Here is a 26,588-nt window from a genome sequence, read left to right on the forward strand (position 1 = left end):
CCCCTTGGGGGGTAAGAGGAAACAGAGCGACAGGGTCCCGTGTGGCTGATCCCTGGGAGTGATACGTGGGGGTCCAGCTGGGGAAGAAGGGGGGGTTCCCGGTGGGGCCTAATTGAAATAACCTGGCCTGCTGGACGTTGAGGGCTTTGAAGTTTTTTGGTGTGGTGTGCAGTGGTCCCTAACTAGCAGCTGTGCAATGCTGTATCCATTACCAGGTCCTGCAGACACTGACAGAGCCTGCTGTTGCTGGGCTTTCAGGTCTCAAGGACCCTTGGGACCCTGTTCCTTTTCACATAAAAACACATTAACATGCTTTACAAGAATAAATAGATACACATGCACACATGCACCCACTTTCCCTGTGTTGTAACCTGGCAATAAAGCAATTAAAACTCACACAGAAACACGTCCTGATGCCCCAACAAAGGAAAAGTAAGCCTCCTGGTGTATCGCTGTCTGAGGTCTTTCTACAGTATCAGCTTAGATTGGCTCACTGACTGTATAATCTCCTAACTGGGTGCAAATTTCCCTGCTTTCATGTGTCAGTCAGTGCTTACAAGAGAGGCAATGGAGCGAGTCGCTGAGCCTGTTTGCAGAGTCAGATGCTGATTAATTGCGTATGGATGAAAGTAGAGGTTTTTCATCTCTGTGGGGGCCTGTTCTAACCCTGAATGTTTGCGCTCACTTATCATCCCAACAACCCAGCGTAATTAGCTCAATCAAATTCAAACACAAGTAAATGCTAATGCGCTCTGTGGAAGCTTTTTGCTTTGACATGGGACTTTTCCCGTTTCTCAGATCTGTGCTATATCCCTGGATTATGAAGAAAGGCTTTTGGAGCGGCTTTGGATGAGGCTTTTGTTTTGGGTGTGCTTTTTGTTTCATGTCAACTCCAGCTTTGCAGGTGTGCTTTGTCTTTTACCTCTTGATACGTTTTGCCCCATGGTTCAGTAGCAGCGTCAGATGTTTACTCCTAATTTAAAGGCCTCGCTTGAAATAAAGATTGATTTCAGGATTAGGATGTTTGCCCCAACACAGATTTTTGTGTTTGATTTTATCATTGCAAACACTTCACATTGGGGGAGTAGATTTCAGCAAAGTAAGCTAATCCTACGATAGATGAAGACTTTAGGGAGGTTTTACCCACTTTATTTAGTCAAATCTTGAGCAGCGTCACCAACCATTTCAGAATCGTGCCTGTTGGCATGTCAAGCAGGCGAAATCCACACTTAAGTCCATTTTGACCCAAAACTGAACCTCAGCTTCTCAGAGGATTCGTAGAAGTAGCCCTTTTAACACAAACTGCTCTTGACATTAACACTCAGTATAACTTTATCACTCACAGGCCAGCTACTAGTGTTCCCCTCTCTCAGTCATCAACATCAGAGGCTGAACTTTATCCCCTGAGGCACCGTAATCCACTCACCGACCAGCGGCCGTTAGGACCCAAGGCTCATTTTTCATTGGAGTCAGTTCTTTTTATAATGGAGCACGTCATTCTCCCAGGCCACAGAAAAGGCAGATACCTCACTTTACTACACCACAGATGAGTGTAGCAGAGCAAAACAGACCCAGCATGCCCAATCCGCCCTTACAGATGTTCGTTCTAGACCGTGCCCAACACAGGAAGCCATTAAAGAGCAAATCAATCAGTCGGCACTGTGGAAACCGGGGGGGGACAAACCTCCATGGAAAGCTTGTGGAGGGGCACATTGCCAGGGGAGTGAGATGCACTACGTAGCCTGTACCAAATATAAATTCATTGCAGGCTCTTGGAAACTTGTGTTTTCATAAACACGAGAACTGGGTGGAAGCGATTTCCCGATTTGGAGTGATTCAAATGCAAAGCAGCGTAGGGCGCCGACAAAAGAGAAGCGAGAAGGGAAAATAAATAATGAAATGTTAGCGTTCGCCTTTTATTCGCCTAGAGGGGAAATATTTTCAAAGCTCATTCTCATCTGGAGAAATCATTTTAGTGGTGATAATCCTCAAACAACATTCCCCTCTGATTTCTCGACTGAAAGGAAGACAAACCATTTTCAAAACGGAGCTTTTATGCACAGCTCAACTGTTCTCTCATGAATAAAGATGTCCATCGTGGCACTTCTTCACGGCATGCAAAGATGAAGTTGTGCCCTGTTCTGGTTGTTTGTTTTCCTTTGAAGAAGTTCAGCACTTCAGGACATAAACTCGTTTTTTCTGTGACCTGCATCGCTGCTCTCTGTTCTGCATATCTCTATTCGTCAAAGTTGAAGTCAGCCTGCAACCATTGTGATATGCTTCCATCAATTCCTATCAGATCCCTGATACCACCATATGTTATAGTGCTGTGTGGTCCTCTCTTTACTCAATACTGTTCTGGCCAAGGCAAATAAGCCCTTTAGGTATTTCACATCTGTTGCATTTCACAACAAAAAGGCAGAGGCCAACAGATATCAAGGGTTTCTTTTCCATAATTTAAGTCATTCATTCGTTGTCATATTTCACTGTGATATTCACTTGAAATGATTTCAAAGTGAGTAATAACACTTGCATCTATACGAGGGAGAACCTTGGATATCTAGACATAATCTATCTAAGGACACCTTTATCCCCATATACCTCAATCTTTCAGTATCCAAAGCTGAGTCAGAGTATTTCCCTGACTTTAGATTTATGATAGCACCTGTCTGTTAGCACACATCAAACTGATATTGAGCAAAGGAAACTGTTCCAGCAGGCAGGGGAATTCCCATCAAATCCACATTCAGAATCCCCCAAATCATGAAGAACTTTGTTCTTGCCATTAGAGATAAAGCTTTGCAATCCTCCCCAACCATTATGCTTAATGATCTGCTTAACTAGCCACGTTACGCCAAAGCCGGTTCCAAGAAGAAAGGCAACTTCAAAAGGCACATATTCCTACACGCTCGGTTTGTGTTTTTCCCCTCCTCTCCTTATCATGCAATGTGGAGCTGGTACGATGCACAGAAACGATAAAGGAGGAATGTAATCTGTGGTTTATATACATGCAGAGTTTCATCTAAGGATGGGAAGATATATTATTGTGTGAATACAATCTACACACACCTTAAGTGATTCCTTCAAATAAGACCTGTTGCTGCTAGCCCAGACTTGACTGTCTCTGCCTCACCTTTTATATTTACCCACATTAGTCTACAAACTGCCTGAATTATCCAATACCTCTCAATATTCAATGATTGCAACATGTAGTGCTCTTTGACTATAGTGTAGGTGCTGTTTATTTTAGTCAGCAAAGTATATACACTTACCTATTGTATCTTTCTTTCTTTCTTTTTAATGTCATGAGCTGATAATGTCACATTTTACCTCACAAATTATGTCTGTTATGTATTGAATTTGCCTTGTGTACAGTAGTAAATGTGCTAAATAATGTTTACCTTGCCTTGCCTTGCCTATATATCCTCATAATTATTTTGTTGTGAGTGCAAGAGATGATTTACAGATGAATAGATGCAGTTGGACTTGAACGGCGTCTGTTTCGCTTGTTTTTTTGTAGATCTTTGGAAATTCTACACTTCATTTCATATCTGGTTATAGTTAGCCCACATTCACGGGCCTCAGAGGCAGGTATGGCCTGCTGTCTAGACTCTCCCTTGTGTTTCTCTGTGTGGTTCTGTGTTTATGCATGCTTGTGAATGCCCAGTTAGGATCATTCGGGCATTTAAGGTCCTCTGTTTTTCTCTCTCTGTCTTATTATGTATTCTCACCGCCATGACTCACGGTTTGTTCTCTCTTCCTCAGTGTGTCAGGACCCACAAGGTCAAAGATCTCATAAGTATTCATATCCTCATCCCCGCTCAGCTCTGCTCTAATGGACCAGACACAGACACCACCTACACTCACTACATCATCAGATTAATTTCTTGCTATCCATTCTTATTTGAGGGAGGAGTAGTTTCCGTTCCGAGCAAGCGTACCGGCTTTTGGCAAGTCCTGCTGTTCGAACTGGCTTCCGAGCCGCTGAACATTCATTGGTTGGCGTAGTGGTCGTGACAGTTGCTTGTGCTGGAATTACAACAGATTTAATGAAATAACAGTGTCATCAACATGCTGTACGTATCCATGGCCTTCAACATCACTATACTTTGTTTCTGTTTGTTTTTTCTTATATTGGCTGCCCTCCTTAACTATGTAGTACAGTATGGAAAGAGATGAATGCCAGCAGAAATTGTATTTGAATTGCATAAATTTGAATTTGGCGTGCTCATATTGAACCGCTGAATTTAAAAAAAAAAAAAGATTTGTTGCATAAATTAATTCAAAAATGTAATTTGTACGGCACAATTTAAAATTTAATGCAATAGCTTGAAATTGAATGTGCTTATTATTGCATTTAACTTTTATATATATATATTGAAAGAGATATTCTTTTCGTCATTTTTTGCCTTTATATGCCTTGATAGTTGAAAGTGGAGAGACAGGAAAAATTGGGAAAGAGGGGGATGACATGCGGCAAAGGTCCTGGGCCAGATTCGAACCCAGGACATTGCAGTTACATGGTAAGCACTTTAGACCACTGATCCAACAGGATGCTGTGGCAGTTAACTTTTAACTGTCATTTCAAATTCGGTTTTCCCAATTCAAATTCAGTTTCCTTACAGTAATTCAGCTCTCTGACACGCACCTCCAGGCACCCGGGGACTTTTCTTCCCTGAGTGCCGCCTAGAAGGCAGTCGCCTCCTGCAAGGCTGCCAACAGTGGGCTAACACTCTTCATTTAGCCAACCACAAGCCATGTGGCACTGTGCCTGGTTCATCTCCTCAGCCAAGTCCCTTGTGGATGTGGAGGTGTGTCTCAGGAAGCTGAATCTGAATTAAGAAACTGTATTTGAAACGGGCAAACTGAATTTTAAATCCAATTTCGAGCCATTGCACTGAATTTAAAATTGTGCCTCACCAATTAAATTTTGTAATTAACAAATATATAAATGATTTTTTAATTCAATGGTTCAGTATAAAACAAATTCAAACTTATACAATCCAAATACAATCTCTGCCGGCAGCAATCTCTTTCCATAGTACTCCCGCTACAAACCTAGTGTACTGCTACTACAGTCTGGATGAAAACTGCAGTCACACAACTGTGGCATTGCTTTGCCTTTGAAAGTTTCAGTGTGATTTATGGGCAAGGGTCTGTCATGTTGTCTGAATTTTGGATGTCAGGAGATGGCATAGCTGACGCAGTTTCCCCTGACTAGCTTCATTTCATAATTGGGAGTGAGTTGTGGTGGGAGACCTGCCAAATATCAGCAGAACATCAACATGGTGTATTAACAAGGACCATGCAGGGGAAAGCCTTGTCTTCAGCTTGAAACCATAAACCTGCAAACACGCTTTTGGTCGTGTTCATGGATTCTGTCAGTGTAGATGCGGGACACTATGGAATCGTGACTGTATTTTCATTTGGCCGCGGAAATGTTAAGCTCCTGAAATGAAATATCATGTCAAGACGCTTTTCATCTTTCTTTCGTTTGGCTGTTGTAAACATTGTACCCATAGCAAAGTTTGCATCCTCTAAGTATGTTTCCCATCAGCAGTTTACACTTTGCATATGGTGGATTGTGGTTCTCTCCAAAGAGACATTGCGTTCCCCGAATGGATGAAATGAAAGGACGCCCATCAGAGGATGTTTGCGGTGTTGTCAAATCCGACATGGAAAAAAAAGAGGTACATTGTAGAAACAGGTCTGTCCTCAATATACCCCACAAAGCTAAAAACCCCCTCGAGTTGTTTATGCTCAAAAGGAGCTTTTGAATTGAACTCGATTCGGTGGGGTGACCATGTTCTGCAGTCCTTTGAAGACCAGACTCAGAAAACTCCCAAAGGAAAATGCACCACGTCCAAATGTAAAGAAAACTTTAAAAAATAATTGTATTTGTTCTGTTTCTACAAGACGAGGTTTCCTAGAATTTACAATAAAGAAAATAAAAGATAAAAGAGTTGTATATTTAAGACCTGTATGAAGTATCATCACAGCACAGTGGTTCAGGGTCAAAGGTCATGCTGTTCTTTGGTGGCCTAGTTAATAAAATTCAGCTACAACGGCATGGCTCTGCTCTTCTGTGCTCCATATTGGTTTCTAAGTAGATGTTTGTAGAAAAAACGCTGCTTCTCTCTCTCACTCTCTGTCTCTTAGCATTGGCCTCAACAGCTTTTTGTTGTGTGAGTCAGATGTGCTGCCACTGTCGGCCCACAAGAGAGATCCATCTCAGGATGTTTCCCACAAGCCGCAGAGCTGGGCGGGGACGGTGTGTGTTATGGCGGGAAGAGCGGCACTGCTGGCCAACAACCTTCTGGCATCTGGCTCTTCTCCTAGTCTGTGCTGAGTAAATATTTCTGATTTACAATATTTCTGATTGTGATGGCTGATGATCATGACGGTGTTACGATGTCTTTATCTTGAACATCGCTTTCATCATCATCATAATCACTTTCTCAGCAGTTTCTCAATAATCCTGTTTCACATCACCTCTTCAATCAATTTAGTGGATCACCCAGTGACTCAGTCACTTCTACAGAAGTTGCGAAACATAGACTGAGCACTTATGCAGGGACCAGGCTCTGGTTTACTAGGACCGAGATGCTTTGGGTTTGGCTTTTGGTTTGGTTTTGAAAATGTATGTATTGAAACTTATAAACATATGCCTGTTTTTGCGCTACGGGGGCGACGGGGGGGGTTTGAGTCTGACGGACCAGGTGCAAAAAAAGATGGACGGCTGGTATCCATCATGGTAACAAGATGGCTTCTGGGTTGATGCCATTTGGTCCATCCCACATTGTGCAATCAGAGTTTACTCCTCCTCCTCCTCCTCTCCATCCGAACCAGCAAGAACGAATGCTAATATTTGAATGAAAAGTAATTACATCAACCCAGGAGGCTGCCATCTTCTCGCACCTGGTTCATTTAGTCCTGATAAACCCCAGAGGTTGAGCCCAGATCCAGAATGATCAAGATAGTCGCAACATAACCCAGCATAACCCTACATGCCCTCTCTGTTCGTCTGTATGTTGAAGGAAGGAGATAAAGCGGAGCGACATTACAGTAAACATTCCTGAGGGTGTCGCCTAATTAAAGACCTGGGAGGCCGAGCGAGATGGATGACTGCTCTGGGTGTAAGTGGAGAGAGAGATAGATAGAGAGAGAGAGAAAGAGAGAGAGAGAGAGAGAGAGGAGGAGGAGGGGTGGTGGTGGTAGAGTGGCTGCTGGTTATGTGCAGGTGGCTAGGTGTAAATGTTAGCTTTTATCTTGGCTTTGAACAAGGGTAAGCTCAGGGGCCTGTGCAGGTGGGGTTGGGGTTGGGGGGGGGGGATAGGGGTTGAGAGAGGGAAAGATGGTGCGGGAGGGTTGGGGGGGGGGGGGGGGGGGGGATAATGGTGGAGAGTGGGCCAGAGGCAGTCGTTTGTCAAGGGGAACCCGCTTCAACTGAGCTTTGCCTGCATGGGATGGGGATGACACAGTAATGTCTTGTGCTGTGTGTGCAACCGCTAATGATGTGGATCATATAGACAGTGGTGTGGCCCGGGGGGGGGGGGGGGGGGTAGAGGGGGTATCGTCTGGGTCGGACAGACTTCAGACAACAACCAGATGCTTTGGTTGAGTAATTGCATTGACTCACTGTGTCCCCCATAGGAGTAGTCGCAAAAAAAAAAAAACGTGTGTGTGTGTGTGTGCGTCAGTGTGTGTTTTGTTTTTAATTAATGTAATGAGCCGAGCGATGGCAGAGATTTATTTTGGCAGTGAGGAGAATCATCCCGACAGCAAACAGTGACTCAGGAGTGATGTCAAAGGAGAGCGGGGACAAAATGATCATCCTTCATTTTATCACGTTGCAGCCAAAAACAAGAAGTAGAGCACGGTCTTTTTTTCGCAAGAGAGCGCAAGTCACACTTAAACTTTTTGCCCAAATTTAGCAAGGTGTGAAATCGCTGGAACACGCTCCTGGTGGATCGCTGCAAAGTTCCCAATTTTGGGGCTTCTCAAGTGCGTCAAATTATGAAATGGCTCGTCGAACAAAGCATTTTCCATGTTTAGCCAAGAGAGAACAAGGACATTACATACTCTTGGCTCCTGAATTTGTGAATGCAAAAGCATCTGGGCCTATTTTCTTATTCAAATATGCATACTTCCCATTGGCAGGCAAGTCAGGGGTGCCAAAGCACTTTCTAAGATACTTCAGTGAAATATTCTTGCTATGACCTCCAGCCTTCGTCTGCATAATTCACTGTGTAGAACACATTGCCAGCGTTAGAGGCTTGATTCCCACTGGGGCCACCTATGCTAAAAATGTATGCACACATGGTGCTGTGAGGCACTTTGGATAAAAGCATCTGCTAAATGGCATATGCTATCCTCGATCAGATACACGACTAGGGTCACTGAAGCTCAAAGTGTGAATGTCACGTATGGAAGTGCAGAGTTTTGTTTTTGTTTTTTTTATCTAGAGAGGGCGAAAGACAGAGAGAACAGAATTACAGTAACTCCAGTAGACCACAAGGAATGCGGCCAGGCAGCGTGTACAGGCTAGCCCAACATGTGATCACACACACACACACACACACACACACACACACACACACACACACAGACAAAGGAGACAAAGGGAGCCTCAACTGAGCAGCATCACAGACTGATAGCAGGGGCGATGGGCGGTAATGACGGGACTCCAGTCATGAAGTTAATTTCCATACGGACACACAGTAGTTTTTATTCAGTAGTTCTTATTCAGTGCGAGGGCAGTAAGCTGCAGCACATGCTTTGTATGAACAATATACTTTCCTTTAGCTTGAAAAAGGGACTGATACTTGAAAATGGCTGATGCACATGATGTCAGACCAACACTTTAGACTGAAAACTGGCCAACGTGCAATGGATGATGGATAAATGTGATCAAGTTCCTCCTCTCAGTCATAACTATATGGTAAGCTTCAGCTGCTTGTGTTATAGTAAATCCCTTTCTCTCAAAACAAACTCTCAGGCTCTGCTGTAATGTAAGTGAAGTCTTTTACTAGCCAGTGTCTTTAGGCCACACTGTTACATTTCTGAAAAGGGCACACGTCATGCTAGATTACTTTCCCAGTGCACCCGTTCTCAACCCCGTAGGTTTTGGCAAAATAAATGTTATTTTCTTCAAGACTGGTGAGATCATAATGGATTTTCTATTTTCGGGCTCCTGACTGCTTTTGCTTGGACACTGTGGAGTGATTCATGATGCTTGGAGTAAAACACACGAGGGTGCTGTTTTACACTTAACATCGGACTGACAGTCTGACATGGCAAAGTGGTCAGATGCACTGAAAGTAAGCTTGCACACCCTCTGCACCTGTTTCTGACCCATGAGCAAGATAAGAAGATGTTTGATGGAGACGTGTTGGGGAATGAATGTTTTCACGTCTTGATTTTACATTCTAATCTGGATTTGATTTAATTTTAATTTGGAAGACCATGAATGCAAAAGTATCACCAGCTTTCCAAATACTGTCTGAAATTCAGGTCTAAAGGATTGCACCGCCGGTATCTTAAAATCTGTTTAAAAAAAATAAAAAATAAAAAAAATGCCAAAGATCTCCTCTGTGGTTTTTGGAAATGTCAAATCAATAACTGTGAACATGAACAACTGGAAACCACACCAAAAAAAAGAAGTCTGTGGTTCCCAAAGTGGGGTCCGGGGACCCCCAGATGTCTCCAGTAACATATGGGATGATTTAATTTCAGCATTGTTTTATTTGATAGATGTTAGCACAATGACAGACAAAACAACAGAACATATTAGAATATTTTATGACCATAGGTTTCACTGATCTCTGCTCTAGGCAATATGTAACAACAAAAACTTCCCAAGCCTGATCTATATCCATATCCTACTCTATATTGTATTTGGGTACTAGCCTACTAGCCTAACTATTGTTCTACCAGCTTCATGTGCAGAACTGTCCCACTCACATTTCCTCTTTCTCTATATACTCTAGTGATGGTATTAGATTATATTGCTGAGGTCCTTTCACTGGCCTTTGAGTGTAGGTTATTTAGGTTATCCCGGGGTTTCCAAACTTATTATGGACCCTAAATTTAGACCCTAACAAAAAAAAAAAAAAATCACCATAATGCTCCTAGAATATTCCTATAAGGACTTACTATGTTTCTGTGGTACTCAATAGTATATTTATAGCGACTTAATTGTACTTTATGGTAGTTTTAATCTCCTAGGTATCACTATGATATTCGTATAGGCCTAATAAGGACTTAATGGTAAGTTTATAGTGACTTTATGGTGCTTGATTGGTAGTTTTTATCCCCTATGGTATCACTATAAAATCCTCACTATAAAATAGGGAGTGTGTCTGTGGTAGCCTATACTCAATAGTAAGTTTATAGTGACTTTATCGTACTTAATGGTTTACCTCCTATGGTAACACTGTAATATTCATGTAATTTTACTATAGTGTTGTATACCTGTGGTGCTCCGTGTATCTTCTATAGTACCACTATAGTATTCCTATAATATCCCGATAGTGATTTATAGTTCTGCTGTGATATGTGTATGGTATCTTTCTAGAATTTATTGTAGTAGGCCTACTTTTTTCAGTATGGGGAGTAAATATGGAGTAAATATGACGTTTTAATATTATCAAGTGTGATTAGAAAAGGAGTTTAGACTTTACTAACCTGCTGTTCATTGCAGCACTACCCCCCCCCCCCCCTCTCTCTCTCTCTCTCTCTCTCTCTCTCCCTCTCTCTCTCTCTCTCTTTCTGCTGCGTCTCCCCAGCGCTGCAGGTTGAATCTATTGCCCCTATTTCCTGTCACATGGGTTGGAAATAGGATCCCTGCTTTCTACTATCTGGTCTCGTCTTTGTGGTGTCAGTGTAGTAGCGGGACCTGCCTTGAAGTTCAGGGACTTTTAACGCGGCCAAGGAGCGACTCCTGCCTCACACCCGGTCAGCTCAGTCAGTCTGCGCATCCGTCCGTCAGACTCCAGTTCACCTGAGACCCAGTAAGACTCTTTAATGCGCGATGGATTCCTGGACAGTCACCTCTGCTGTTCTTCTCGCTGGGTTTATTTCTTCGGCAGCTTTCAGTCATTTCGACACCGGTAAGTCTACTCAAACTTTTTTTCCCCACGCTGTTTGCGGCTTTTACTATGTTATGTATTCCGATAGATATTGCGTTCGCCGCAGTGTCTCCAAAGTTGTTCCGTTGCGCACTGGACAAGTCGTTATCCTGTAATACATATTAGGATACTGCACACAGATGCTACTGTTCTGATCTGTTAATCCCCAATTACAGGAATATTACAGGAATACTGTAATGATATTATAGGTAAACAAAATACACTAAAGTACGACATGGTCGCTGTTAACTCGCTATTCAGTGCCGCAGAGTCACTACACGAATATTATAGGAATATTATAATGATTTGTTTTGCGAACAGGACAGAGGATTCCCGTCGCAGTAACTTTCGGTTATTGCGGTTAGTTCATCGGTTGGGTAAAATCTCACTATGGGCAGTGGGAATAATAAACCAGTGGGACCTAAAGTGGGGTCCTTGAGGGGTCCCAGAGCGCAAAATGAGGAATGGTTTAGTGTTACTTCATTAGTTTGAAGAGAGGACAGTGAGGTCATGTTAGAGGACCGACTGGTCTGATCAGAGGTTTCACTGTCGTCTCCCCACCTACAGTGTAAACAGTTGTCGACTTTTGTCCCAAATCATATCCAAAGGTCTCCGATGGGGAGAAGAAGGGAAGGGGGGGGGTTGATTTAATGTGTTTTGGGGGTGATTGACGTGTTCGGGAAGCCCTGTAATAGTCTACACGCGCACTGCTCCTCTCACAGCTACACACACACACTGTTTTTTCCCGCTGATTTAACCGGACAGGGAGACGATCGGATGGGCTTTCCTCCCCAAACCAACAGCAGCTTTTACGCGCTCGAGTCTCCAGCAGATGCGCTTCTCGTCCGGGCAGATAATTACCTGTTTTGCATTAGATACAGCTGTTTGTAGCTGACCCTATACAGTAGCCTACCTCTCTATGGCCTATTTGATTTATTCAATTTTCAAGGGTTATACTTTATCCAACCAAAATGCCTATAATATTGCAATGATATTCCTATAGGGACTTGAATTGTATCGATGATACTGAGTAGAGAGTTTAGCGTGAATTTATGCCAAAATTCTTTGGCTTTAATTGAAGCACACAGACATTCATTTCCTCCCAAAATGAACTTGAATCCCCCTTTCTTAACAGTCGGATCCTGAGCTCAGACATTTGATATCATCCATTTAATTTCCCATCTAGTTCAGACTAAAACACAAGGGTATGCTTGGTCTACAGAGCTTCAAAGTTACAGATGGATGCCCATTCAAAGCTGCCTTCCCAGAGAATATTTTGTTTAATGTGAATATCTAATAATGATGACCGCACAAACCAAACTTCTCCTGCTGTAATTTGCGCTGCGTTTCATGTCGAAGCAGCAAATCCTCGTGCTTTCCTTTTTAATTTTTTTGTCTCTTAATTATACCCTTGGATTTCAAATTAGAGGGTCCACCATCTGGGCTAGTGCGTAAGTACTCCCATGTGTACCTATGTATTAACAAAGTATTTAAAGCTATGGTATTCCCCCTCTTCACGCTGGGGACAAAAAGGGCAAGTTTATGTTCAGTTTAGGTCAGCTGTGCCATATTTACTGTACAATAAAACAATAATTTCATGCGTCCACAAGAAGCCAGTCTCTTGTTGTAAATGCTGAAATGAGTGTTTCATGCTCTCTTTGATCTATTTTGGCTGGATGCCCTAAATACATTTGGATTCATGCAATTAAAATGTAGGGAAGACCTGAATGCCCATGTGAAACCTAACAGCACAGAGAGACCAATTTCTCCACTGACAGCAGCCGCAACAGAGCAGAATGCAGTGCAGCCACAAGATGTGTTGTGTTTTGAGTAAGGGGCGACTTTTTCCAACTGGAAAAACTCTTGCTCTCTCGCCATTACTCTGCTATCACTGTTATTAACGCTACATCTCCACCTACACATATAACCCCGAGCTGAATGCAACAAGTTCAGGCCCGTTCTCTGGGGGTTGTCGAAAGGCATTCTGGGAAACGTAGGAAATCCCTAACTGAAGTAGAAGTAGACGAGGCAGGCTGAGGGAAAGTAAGTGGGTTCACACAAAAAAATTCCAAATAAATTACAAAACTTTATCACAAAATAACTCCCGGAATACATTGAATATCACAGACTGATGATTTATAACAGTAAATGAGGGTGCATTTTTTTCCTTTAAAGGGTAAATCAATTCAATAATTCTCAATTCAATAATTCCTATTATTCTCATGTTTTATGACAGTCTAGTTAACATTTATGAAGGTGAACAAGAGAGTCTGTGATTAAGAAGTAAAATCTGGACCTGTCGAGTTATGAATTTCCTCAATTGAGTGGAATCTGCCTTTAACTGCTGCAGCAAGTTTATGCAACACCTTACTAATGCTCTGCTGAGAGTCGGGACATCGCCAGTTGTTGGTGCTTTTGTGATCGAGTGTCTAAAACAATTATGCTGGAGTACTTTCCTAAAATGGGTTATGCGGCTCTCACAGTCCTGGTAGATTTCAGCATCATATCAAGCATAAATACTGTATATTAACACCGAAAGTGTTTCTCATCTTGCGCGAAGGGATTATCGCGCACTCGCTCCATCATATGCACACACACACGTGCGCACATACGAAGGGGAAAAGAGGGGAAGTGTAGCTAAAAAGGGATGGAGATGAAGTGTGTGTGTGTGTGTGTGGGGGGGGGGACTACAAATATGCTCCTCTGCTACACAGCGTACTTCACATTCCCAGTATAGCAAGAGTGTTAACCGTGATCTGTTAGCCATAGTGCGCATCATTTCTCTTCCAGTGCTCCACCTGAACTGAGAAGCTCTGAGTGCTTCGTAAAGAAACTCGTCCAGACTCCCACATGCTATTTTGTCTAACCACGGCCTGCCGTTTGCTCACTTGGCAGCTGCGTAGGCCCCTGACAGAAATGTACACACAAATGGAAGCCGTATCCTGTCAGAGCTGTCACGGTGAGGCGTAATTGAGTTGCACTGTAAGCCGGTAATGTTTTGGATGTTGCCGTGCCGTGCCGGGAACAAGCTAGAGCTGGTTAATCTGTGGGAAATTATACTGTTGTTGATGTCCCTGGGATCCGTGACCTGCCCTACTGATGGGTCGGAGATGGGTGCCTCTTTCAGCCCAGGTCCCTGATGAGAGTCCCACTGTGCGTCAGGCACATACACACATACTTCTCGTTTATTTAAATGACGCACCGTCTTTGTGAAATGAGAGGATGAGGCATGCTTTTTGAAGGAAGCTGCCAGTGTTGCTGTTGCAGTGAGGTGGTTTCACTTGAAATGATTCTGTGTGAATTCAGTAGCAGGGTGAGCAAGGTGTGTGTGTGTGTGTGGGGTGTCAGTGTGTGCCTCTGTTTGCCTCCTATTGTATGCTCATGCAGGGATAATCCCATCTGAACCAACCTTGTGCAGTCATGAACAACAGCAAGACCTCCAACAAGAGCAACAAGAAACAGGCAGACTTGCAACTTTGGAGTTTCTTCCAATTACCTATGAAGGAAAACATTTGCATAAATAGCTTTGGTTGGTTGTGTCAAGCAGAGGCTTGATTAAGGGCAAGCTGTGACATTTTGGCAATGTGGAATGCACTCTGAATATATTTGATCAAAGAAGATGAAGCTGTCAGAAATAAGGCCTTATGAAGAAAACATCAGGTTGATATCTGGCTGCACTCGACCAGCCCAGTCTTGGGCTGACAGGAGGCGAGGTGTGCGTTATAGGCTTTCATTTCATCCACAGTCCATGCCAAGTCTCTGCTGAACTAGACGTGCATGAAATAACTTGTACAGCCGCACCGGGATGATTTGCAAAAGCTGTTTTCTGTGCAGCAAGGTATCTTAGCAAACTAACTTGCTGCAGGTGAAACAGCCCGATTTTTTCCAGACTCGGTCTGGTGTGAGACTGAACCGAACTGGAGATCCTCAGCTTTTCACTCTCATTCAACACCGGCACTCATTCCTCCCTTCCCTGCTGCCCCTTGAAGCAGCGCAGATATACTGTAGATGGATGGATGGACGGATGAGCGAGAGCGTGCGTTGCGATCTCTTTGTAGCTTGATACACACCGATGAGTTGCTGCTGGAACTGGCAACCCACTGCTGGATCTGGCAACCCGCTGTCTCCCCTTGCTCTGTGTCTGATCGGCGTCCAGCAGGGCACGGTGTCGGCCTGCACTCTGACAGGCCTTTCACACTCAGCCGCAGATGATAGTGGGTGTCGCTGTGCGGGGCGGCAGGCGAGACAAGGTTCGAAACGCTAAGTGAGCTGCTGAACAGTAGCTCAGACAGAGGTTGGGATTGTAGTTTTTGGTGCTGGGAACAGTTGTGCAGCTGCTGCGTTCACTGGGTTGACATGTGATTGATAGGGATCTACAGTACGTGGTTTGTGTTATTTTCAAATGTTTGGATAAGATCAAGTCAAAAGAGAGTGTGTGTGTGTGTGTGTGTGTGTGTGTGTGTGTACGCTCACTTGTCTAGAAAGCAGGTGGAAGGATGTAAGGAGCTTTTCAAGCACCATTTCCTGTTGGTATGTAGTTCCAGGGTTTTGTCAAAGTCTGCCATTAGCCTGTCAGGATAGAAGTGTTTTTTTTGTGTGTGTGTGTGTGTATTTGTGCTCGTGTACCTTGTGTATGTAGGTGTGTGTGCACATGTGCATGTGTGTGTAAAGTTCAAATGTGAGGCGGCCTTAGCCATCTGGAGACTCCATAAACTCCCCATGTTCCTGCTCAGGTTTTTAAAGGGGCCACGTCAAGTGTCAAACCCGGGGGTCTCACATCCTCTCTCCGCTGGCCCCCACCCCTCCCCACCCCACAACCCCCTCCCCACCCACCCCTCCATCTTTTGTCCATCCAGCTTCGACGTCAGCTTCGGCGTCGGCCCACTCACGCACTCTCACACCCACACACCCACCACCATATCTGTCTCAACTTAATCCCCCCCTCTCGTCTTGTTAATGCAGCCCATACAGTGTAGTTTATGACTGGGGTCCATCAACCTTTGTAACCCCTGAAACAGAAGGATCTTTGTGTGTACGTTTGTGTGTGTGTGTGTGTGTGTGAGAGAGAGAGAGAAAGAGAGAGATGACGCTGGATCCTCTCTCTTAGGAGATAATAACAGACCATCTTCAACCCTCTGAAGAAACGTGAGCTTGTGTTGGCAGAGCTGACGGCGATGGAGACGGGGTTAGAGGAGAGACAGCGGGTTCTTAAGGAGTTTAACATAAGGGCTTTCGGTATGTGGGTAAACCCATCTTGCGCAGTGCGGGGAGTGTCAGAGGGCATTATGGGAAGAGGGTGCATGGGGTCTGGGTCTCAGATGTGGGCTCTGCGGTACCCCCGCTTTTCCGGCTCGGAGATGGAAACCTCTCCTCCTCTGATGAGCTTCTGTGCAGCAGACGTTGTTCTGACAAACCACTGGGGTTGAATGGTGTACTTTGTGTGTGTGTGTGTGTGTGTGTGTGTTTTGTATGAACTACACATCTGAGTAACTCATGATCATGGATGTGAGGTCATTAATTCAAGGGGCTAGTTTAGGCTTAGGACTGGTTTAGAGTTAGGGTCAGAGTTAGGATTAGGTTTTGGCAGTAATATAGGGGTAAATATAAAAGTGGGTAAACTATGACCTCTAGTCGGTGTTCATCACAAGGCAACCACCAATATAAACAAAACTTACATGTATTCTTTTTTTGCCTTAAAATGCGCTATATTCAGGTAGCTTACACCAGTTAGATGTTATTACTGTGATGTATACTTCACCTCATAAAGATTAATGTTAGCCTAAAAAGTTGGTTCTACTCCTCCACTACACCCTGGGCTTAGGTTGGGGTAAAAGTTAAGGTTAGGCATGTAAGGGTTAAAGATAGGCCTATGTCCTGTATGGAATGCTATGCTAGCTACGCCTCCCAATACGGTCTGACATCTACGCATTAGATAATTACAAATACGTCTCCCAGCGGAAACAATTGCTCATAGCGTTACTTTGACTTGTGTGTGGGTCTTGTCTCTCTCTTCCCGCAATGTATTCATGACATGTAAAAAACAATAAAGTATGGAAAAAAGTAGTTTTTTATTTCACGTCTCTGTACAATCTTTTTTCAAACATACTTATCTTGCGCATAGAAGCTGAATTTCAAAATAAAAGCCCCCGGTACGCTGCACTTACTCGCACTTTGCAAACTAGTTCCTAAAGTTGATTGGCTCATGAAAAGTACCAAAAAAAATATTGATTTGGCACCGGTATGGAAATCAAGGTACCAGAAAATTTCAAACGACACCCACTCCTGGTTGCCTCCACAGTAAACCCAGTCAAGGTCTCTCTCCTCTCTGTGTTGTGTCCATGCATAATCAGTCCTGCGCCGGCCCATATGGAGCCCTCATAAATCTTTAATGGAATGCCAGGGGAGGTTAACTTGAGCAAGACAACAAAACACACTAACAAAAACTAACTATGCATATGGGCTCCAACTGGCGCTGGGGCTGTGAAGTGACAGACAAGGAGCCAGGGGGTTATGGTGAGGTTATAGTGGAGAGATATGCTAGAAATACTACTTTCCTCATTGCGTATACGGCCCTTACTGAGTGTAACACTAGCACTGCAGTAGCTAGCTATTGCTAACAGTGTTACACAAATGAAGATATTGGGATCGGTAATTTTAAAACTCATATCACATATCATTCATATCACATGAAATGCTGAAAAACATGATTATGCTTTGAGTCTACCTTATCATGACCATCACACGACCAGGTTCATAGGGAGTGTGTTCTCACAAGCAATTCCTCTTTCTCTGTACAGTATCTGATCTTATTAGATTATATGCTGACACAGTACTTTCATTGACTACGGAATGTAGGTTACTAACTCAGCCACAGCCCATTATATAGACCTCTTTCTTGTTTAAAGAGACGAAATACGCTAGAAAATACTACATTGATCCTCATCTAGTGCCTTCACTGACTGTAACACTTGCACTAGCTTCCTAGCCTTGCTACCTGACGGAGAGAGAGAGAGAGAGAGTTACAGAAGATCCAGATGCAAAGAGGAGAAAGAATGAAAAGGAGGAGAATAGCGCAGAACATTTTCTTTTTTTGCATATCCCTACACTCCCAATACTCAGCATGTCTTGACTTGTGAAGACAGGCCAAAGTTTTCAAGAATTCTCTCGTTTACTTGGCTGAAAGTAAGTTGAATTTGGCTCACTGTTGGTAACAGAAGAAGAAGAGAAAACCTTGGGTCCGTATCGTGTGGCTCTGTGTCAAACGGCAGGCCAGTTACTTCCTGTTGACCTCCGGGTGTTGGCCTGCGAAGGTCAAGTTGCGGGCAACGCCCTTGTTCTTCCATGCCAAAGGGTCGGACCGCCCAGAAAACCGCCAACCGCTGACATGGAGAAACAGACCCAGTTATTATAAACACAATCATGGTTATTATCATGCCACTGTGATTCCCGTCCTGTCGTGTTCAAAGGCTTACATTTGTTTGATCAAAGTACCTCTCTCTGTCTTTTTCCCGCTCTTTCCGTTTCTCTTTTTAAACTTCCGTTCGGTGGAAACTCTTTCAAATTTCCCTCACCTTGTGCAAATCACCACCTGCTCAGGCGGTTGGGCGACCCAGCATGCAAAGCAACTTGGCTAGCTCCAGCTTCAGGATCCGTGATGGTGATGGCGGTGATGGCGGTGGCAGCAGCGGGGGTGATGGTGGTGCTAGTGTTGGTGGCAGGGAGTAGCACCCCTTCAGAGGTGACAAGGCATGACGGATGTGATAGTTATGCAAAGCATGGTGTGGTGACAGAAAGAGGCGTCCCCAAACAAAGTGGTGTCAGGTTGAGTGTGTCAGTTTGGTCCCTGATCCGTCAAGGCAGTCCCGCGAGACAACATGGAATTAAGCTGTCAAGCCGCTGCCCGCTCTGCCGCTCCGAGGCTGTGTGTTCGATCCGGTGGAGGCCGTACGCAACTGTCAAGCGTGAAGGAGATAAACAATGTTTAGGTGGGAGAGTGCACTTCTTGAGTTCTTGTTCTGTCACGCGGCCAAAATAGTGGTTTGTGAGGTTTTGTTGCTCAAAGGTCAGTCAAGACCAATCAGGGTTGTTTTCTGAATGAGCGGTGACATGTTGGTTTTGGAGAGAGCACCGTAAAGAAATGCAACATCTTTATGTGTTCTTCCACAACTCTCTTCATCTCGAGCTATCTAGATTGTTTTCCAACTTCCTTCCTGTCTCTCGTAGCCTTTCTCCTCTCTCTTCTCTCCCCCTCCCTTGCTCATTTGAATACCATTATGCATGAGCTGTGTTCCCTGGCCTTCTTGTGTACCTTGACATTTGCTTATGCATGAGGAGACCCACTCCAGTCATTGCCGAATGACATTCTCTCTCAGCTTTGCTAGTGCGCTCTCCAGCAGTCGGAGCCCATCAGCTGGAACACACTGCGGGGCGAGAGGGGTAAATCAAATAGTCTGAGAACAGTAATGAAATACCATAGAGCCCTATGTTCATCTATGAATTCTATTAACTCGCACACAAACAATTGTTTTCATTATCAAAACTCAATTTAATTCACAGAGAATGGAATTTTAAAATAAGTTTTAAGCCCTGGGGAGGAAATGGCAGATGCATGGGAATATTAGACAAAATATGAGTTTTTGCCTCTGAGTTGGATTTATATAATGAGTTGAAATCAAAATAGGTTGTTATCAGCTTTGGGCGTGTTGATAATAGGAACGGGAGCCTTGCTATTCCCAAATAGCGCTCATTGGCTGGTGTATTGTTTCAAGGAGAACAGAAAAAATGAGACTTTGGTTTGATTTTTTTGGTACAAGCCCAAAACCATGATGGCCTCTTGTCGTTGTATTTCCCTTTTTAAACATACTATTAATAAAGATTTTGACATAGTATAATTAAGGTAAATGAGCTGTTATTCTTTCTTTGATTTAAACGTGTAACATGTTCCAAACATCACGCCAGTGATTGGTGGGGTGTTTTGCAAAAATCTCCACAGACAGAGTTTCAAAGCAACCATGTATTTTTGTGGTGTCACATGCAATTCTGAGTTTTGAGAAGCGTAACCAAGAACATAACGGGAGGATATTGAATTGCTACTGTGTGAGACATGACCTGTCCGGCGAACTTTGGTTCTTTTTATACTCTAGTTATGTTTGGTCCAGGGCCACTGAGGTCTGTGCTCTAGTGCGGTAGAGGAATGGCAACCACTTTAAATAAATGGAGAGTAATTTCACTGCTGAGCCCCGGAGTCTGGTTTGTGTCCAGCTGCAGCAGTTTGTGGCCGAAGAGGCAAATTTTCGCCTTTCCTCCTTGCAGGAAACGCCTGCAGACAGGACTGAGTTGACAAGGCCAAGCAAGTGGACATGGCTAAGTGGACAGAACAAACATTTGGACAAGTAAAGGGAGTAGTCACAACTAAGTGGACAGCAAACAAAGGAACAAGGCCAGTAGTGGGCAGAGCTAAGAAGCCGTGACAGGGAAATGTGCAACGGATGGGAGGGATTGGACGACGCATTTCAGGGTGGTCGACTGAAAGAATATGGAAATAAACGTCCATTAAGTGAAATAGCGATATTCCTCTGCCCGAATCAAACCTTTGAGTTAACTGAGCTTAAACAGTTCAGATATATAATGGACCCCTACTTTAGAAGTGCACAGGAACATCTCAGTCCACCGTTTTCACAAACAACCATTGTCCCGGTGGAGCCGGTGATATCCCATTGCAACGTGAGGCTCTTTGAAAGAGGCTTGAGCTCAAAAGGGATGAAACCCAAGTCGCCAAGAGGCCCTGATTTCGTTGTCTGTCCTGTGTCGGAGGTGAATACAGCTCCCCGAGGTGAAAACAAACGGGCTGGGCCTTCAGCAGCCAATGTGGCACCAGCCCACAACCAACGCCAACCAAGGGGCGGTCACACTCGGCCGATGCCATGAAACAGGATCTGGTGGTCTTCAATAGATCCTCCGAAATGGATCCCCTTCTCAGGGAGGGCAGTGGGATGCCCCCTGTCTTTTACCAGAGCCATCTGGTTCCCAGTACTGCTGCTCTTCCCACAGCCACACAAACCACAGTGAAAAAGGATCGCTTTCACAGTCAAGATCAGGAACTGGAGACGTGGCTGGTTAAAAGGGGTCTGAATGTTGAACGCTGTGGTCCCCTCTGTAGCAGCCTATTGTGCTGTTGTTATTGTGTCCTTGGGAGTACGTTTGGTTGCGGTTTATCTGCCGACCTTTTGTGATTTGATACAGTGGTAATGTGTGCCCCGTTCATACTCTGACTGGGTCAATGAGGCGAGATAATAAAAAGAGGCGATTTAACCATGTTAGGGAAAATCACGAAGAACAGTGAGAACAACCCAGAAATTGAGATGAATGTGCTCTTATGTGATAATGATCTAAAATGCTTCTAAGGCCAGCATCTAATAGAAGGGGATTCAGTGTAGCGAGAGATAAAGGTAAATTGTCTTGACTGGTGTGTAACCACAGCAAAGGAGCTTTTCTCCGCAATGGAATCGGATTAAAAGTGTGAGAAATCTAAACAGGCCAAGGAATGCTGAGGGACCGGGCCAGTGCCTCCATCTGTAGTTTACAAAGATAGACAAAACAAACACGCTGGGGCCTTTTCTGATGTGCTTGCCGCTCTCTCCAAACGAGCGCGCTGGAGACTCATTGGATGCAGATGGGAGCATGTTTGTGCTGCACACATGGGGTCTGTTAATGCACCACTGCAAGCAAGAAGTAAAAGTTGCAGGGTTCTTGAGCATCAGAATTCAATACAGGTCTATGCCTTCCCTCTCTTTCGCTCTTGACTCTCACTGCCCCCCCCCCTCCCCCCTCCTCTGTCTATCTAATACTCTGCACTGCCCAAAGGGTGAGCAAAATCCAATGTCGGTCTGCTTCAGTTACATTTAATCAGAACACATGGCTCTAAGCCTCGCTCAGACATTTGATCAAATTAAGCCCAATCCAGTAACCACTCTGTGCCATTTCTGATCTCATGAAGAGAACAATTACAGAAAAGGGCCTCAAAGCTGCCGATGACTGATTTGACCTTTGACCTTGGTGGTTGGATCCAATCGGCTTGACCCACGGAACTTAAATGGATAGAACAGTCATTTCCATTCAATTCAACATTCTAGGATGGTCGGAGTGGCGGCCATTTTTATGTGTACCTTTGGGCTGGCTTCCATATTAACTGACTTATGGCAAGTCGCTGGGGTGAGAGGAGAGCTAACATGCTAATGCTGACTAGAAGAGCTAGCGAGAGATGTACAATCTTTGATAAAGCTACACTAACCTCGTCGGTAACGTTAGCTTTCAGTTGAGTTTTGATTCAAATGATCAGAATTCTGCTTTTAGGCTACAGCCACAGAACAGCACATCTGCAGACTTCTGTGTGACAGACTTTGCAGCCTTTGGGGGCGTGTCCACCAACCGACCTGTTGAGCGCTTGAAGCGCCGGTGCTGAGCGCTTTGGCCGCATCAGGTGAGCGCTGGAGTGGGGAGCGCTGAGAACACGTCTCCTGGTGTTGTTGCTATGCTAAACGTTAGCCTAGCTAACATTCGCTACAAAACGGTAGGATGCCGGCTCTTGGTCCCGCCCCTGCTTCATCCTCATTGGTTGGTAGAACTCTGAAGTGACATTGACGAGCGGTGCGCTTCACAAAAGTTGAACTAGTTTCAACTCGAGAACAGGTCCAGTGCTCATGGCACTCATTGCTAAAAAGAGGTGAGGTACCTGTTTTGGGTCATAGGCGCTGAAAGTGCCGCTTTTCCATTGGAATTAATGACAGAACAGCTCCAGTGCTTTTTTCACAGGTACTTGGTGGACATGGGGCCTTAATGCCCAGACCTGCATTGTCACCATAGCAACTAACCCCTAAAATTCCATTTTGTGCTGTACTAGCCAAATTACCATGACCAACAGTGGAAGGACCGCTCTGTCCATTCGTTCTGTGGCTCGACCCATAAGGTCTATTTTAGTTCAGTCTTTTCGCACAGTGATGAAACATAGAAGTGAAGTGGTGAAAACACAGAAGAGAGGGTAAATGATAAAATTGTGCAGGTGAGATAAAAAACAATACGGGGGTTAAACAAACCTCCCACCTCAAATCACAGAAAAGAGACAAACAAAATCACGATGACAAGTAGAGAGGAAGCTGAAGGATAGCAGTATCTAAATGGCAACAAAGCCAAGCTTGCAGCACCTGAGCTCTTCGCCTCTCTCTTGAACTTGATATCTAACTGCCAAACTGACTAAAATCACATATGGAGACATTTTGTGTAATTAGTCAACCCATTCCCTGGGTTTTGGCTTACTAAGTTTAACATGTTCCCTTTTTTATACATATCTAACACAATATAGTTGTTATGAAAATGTGGAACAGATGATTAGCCCAATATTTACTTTCTCCAGATGGTTGGCCTGAAAGTCTATGAGCTAGGTGAAACTGGAACACATAGTTTGGTTTCGTTGATAAAAGCCATTCAACCATCAGGAAAACCTGGCTATTGCAAATGCTGAAAAAAAACATGATCTTTCATATTTTGGACAAAATCATCCGTTTTAGCATGAAAGTGATTGTTGAATTGTTGAAAACATTGTTTTACTAATGTACTGATTAATAGTATTGTTTGCGTCAGGGGTACAAGTGTGTGGTGATCTCCTGTTACCCAAGCATTGTAATCAAATTACCAGAACATGTTGAAAAAATGTTTTTTTTTTGTTTGGTTGGTTTTTTTGATTACTTAATAAAAATATGTTAGAAGGCTATGAAATTGTGGAATGATTAACCAAGTTGTGATACAAATAAAAATACAAATATATCTATTTTCATGCATATTCTGTATAGTTTTAAAGCAGTTTATTCCAAAGTAAGTGCAAAGTATTTAGTTGACATCACTGAGTATTCTTCCCCTCCCTGGGCATGCCCGCCCCCTATGACTCCCATTCATTTAGCATGAACAGTGGCTAGAGTTTGCTGTTGTTTGTACAGAAGCAAACGCTGTATGCCAGTGTTGCATGGTACTTATACTACTCTTGAGCCAAAGAACCATATAAAGTTGCACTAGGCAAGATTTTTATGTAAAAATCCACCTGTCTTATCAGTCTAAATCACAAAGTGGACCTGCAACAGAGGAAAGCGTCCCATCCTCACTAACTGAGACGCAGTAGATTTGCCCTAATTGGCCAAATTAAATGGTGCCGGGTATGACCACTAGTAGGAAATCTTCTCAGTGAACAGCAAAATAGAGCAAAATATAAAATGTGGCACAGATAGCCGCAAGTGAGTAATGTTACATGATTTCTGGTTACTGAAGCCCTCAAAATTCAAACAGATAATATTGCTGCCATCTACGTCTGCCAACGACTTCACGTTCTGATGTCTTCCATCTCTATAACAGTCTGGAGTCTCATTATGTTTCATTCTAACACAAGCTGATGATGCATCATCATATTTTAATAAAGATGTCTGTCAAGAATAAACAGGGAAAACAGCTGAGCTTGTCTGTCTGTTTGGCTTTGAAGCAGCATTGTTTTTGCACTAGCAAGGCAGGTCACACACTCCCACCCCTCGGCCCGGGCCCTTTATTTATCCGAGTCAGACCTCATCTTCCCCGGGCCCTGTAATCAAGCAGGACCTCAGAGAGAGAGAGAGAAGAGAAGGAGTGGAGGTGGTGGTGGTGAAGGGGGGGGGGGGTCTGTAATGGTTGCACACAATCCCCTGAAACAGCACTGACAGAGCCTTAGCCCGAACCAAACCACATATAATTAACATTCCTCACATGCCAGCTAACCTGAGCACAAACAGGACGATCGAAAACAGGTGTGTTTAGCAACAACCCCCCCCTCCTCCCCCCTTCCCCCTCCTCCTTTCTCTCTTTCCACAGTTCACCTTTCTGTGAGGTGCGCTCGCAACCGCTTTCATGTTAGCTTAAGGTGGCTTAACGTGGAGCGCTGAGGGCGTACACATGGGTCTGAGGTCCATCATTATAAATGAATCGGTCAGACCAGAATGTTATCATTGGAGCAACATGAAAGGTGAAAATCGTCCTATGAGAGAGTGGGGGAGAAGACGTACTGGCCGCTCGGTATCTCCGAAGCTTACATAATGTTACCGCAAATTGATTCCTGCCTTTGAGAAACTGGCCCATTCTGGGGAGCAGAGGTTAGGGAATTGACTGACGTGTGCCCATGCATGTGCACTCGCTCACTCACACACACACACACACACACACACACATACCCCTATACGCTCAGTGGGCGATATCTACTCTGGAATTACAGTATAGTGAGGAGTGGGTGAGAATGGCACCGCCACAATGACACTAGCCCTACCACCGAGGGAACAAAGGAGCCTGTGTGTGTGTTTATGTGTGTGTGTGTGTGTGTGTGTGTGTGTGTGAGTGTGTGAGTGCGCGCCTCCTTCCTCTCCTCCACATCGGATCCATCTTAAAATACTGCGGCTGCTCTGCTGATGAAAATTGCTCCCTTTCATTCTTACTGTAAGTGCGTTGGGTGAAGTAAGGGTATGAGGGGGGAGAGAGAGAGGGAGAGAGAGAGAGAGAGAGAGAGAGAGAGAGAGCGGGGAGAAGAAAAAAAAGAGGCTGGAATGATGTGGGTAGGAGTGAAGATTAATGCATGTTTTGTCACTGCATATGTTTATCGGGGCATCTGACAGCACTAGTTGACAGAGAGATCATTTTACCATCCATTTACAGGCAGAACAAAAAAGAAGAGAGTGAGCTAAAAACACCCCCATGCAAGGCATGAACAGCCATTAGTAACAGTGAGCCGTCATGTCTTGTATCACGAGCCGTAGATCCTCTGGGTATCAAAGCCTGAATTCTATAAAGAACCCATATGGGGATGTGTTCTTTCCCCCCAGAAGACACGCATTAGCAAGACATATTTTCCCTCTTTTAAGCCCTGCGTCGGTTGTTTGTTTGCTGGTGGAGGGGCCCAGCACGCAGCTGCACCACAGAGCTCCTCTGGAATGGGACTTGGAGCTCCAAACTCAGACCCCTGGTGTTGTAGACACTCTATGTGTGTTTGCTGTTAATTTTACAAGCCTGGGCTTTGTTGGTCCTGCCTATAACAATGGGAAATGTGAAATAAACCAAAGTGTTACTTCATTGGCGCTATGCACAAGATGGAGAAAATTAGAGCTTAGGAAGAGAGGCAGGCCTAACAATCTGCGGGATCATAAAAACGTTCTTTGTCCCACCCTGACTCATTCTGTTTTTTGCCTCTCTTTCTAGATCTCCTGTTTCTCTCTCCTCTCTTGTTTCTTTTCTGCTCTTTTCGCTCCCCCTGCCATCCCTCTTTCTTTCCCAATCGCTTCTCCAGTCTGTATGCTCTGCTCTAATTTTGCAGTTGGGTTTAATTTTGGATGGATCGATCCCAAACGCGCTAATTGTGTACCTTGGAAAGCGCTGAACCAAACACCCTCATCCCATCTCTGG

General features: G+C 44.3%; 1 protein-coding gene across 2 annotated transcripts in view; it reads left to right on the forward strand.

Annotated features, from left to right (window-relative positions):
* The first annotated feature begins 10,913 nt into the window (after positions 1-10,913).
* Positions 10,914-26,588, forward strand: part of kremen1 (kringle containing transmembrane protein 1) — a 55,858-nt gene continuing 40,183 nt past the window's right edge. For both annotated transcript variants that reach the window (XM_071518869.1, XM_071518870.1), the window contains exon 1: positions 10,914-11,111. In XM_071518869.1, coding sequence (XP_071374970.1) covers positions 11,033-11,111 — 79 coding nt within the window. In that variant the 5' untranslated portion in view covers positions 10,914-11,032. The remainder of the gene's footprint in view (positions 11,112-26,588) is intronic.

The sequence above is a fragment of the Centroberyx affinis genome, unplaced genomic scaffold (genome assembly GCF_046629955.1).
Source record: "Centroberyx affinis isolate AG114_WGS23_722 - 3 ecotype Tasmania unplaced genomic scaffold, CSIRO-AGI_Caff_v1 ptg000638l_1, whole genome shotgun sequence".
In the NCBI taxonomy this organism is placed as follows: Eukaryota; Metazoa; Chordata; class Actinopteri; order Beryciformes; family Berycidae; genus Centroberyx; species Centroberyx affinis.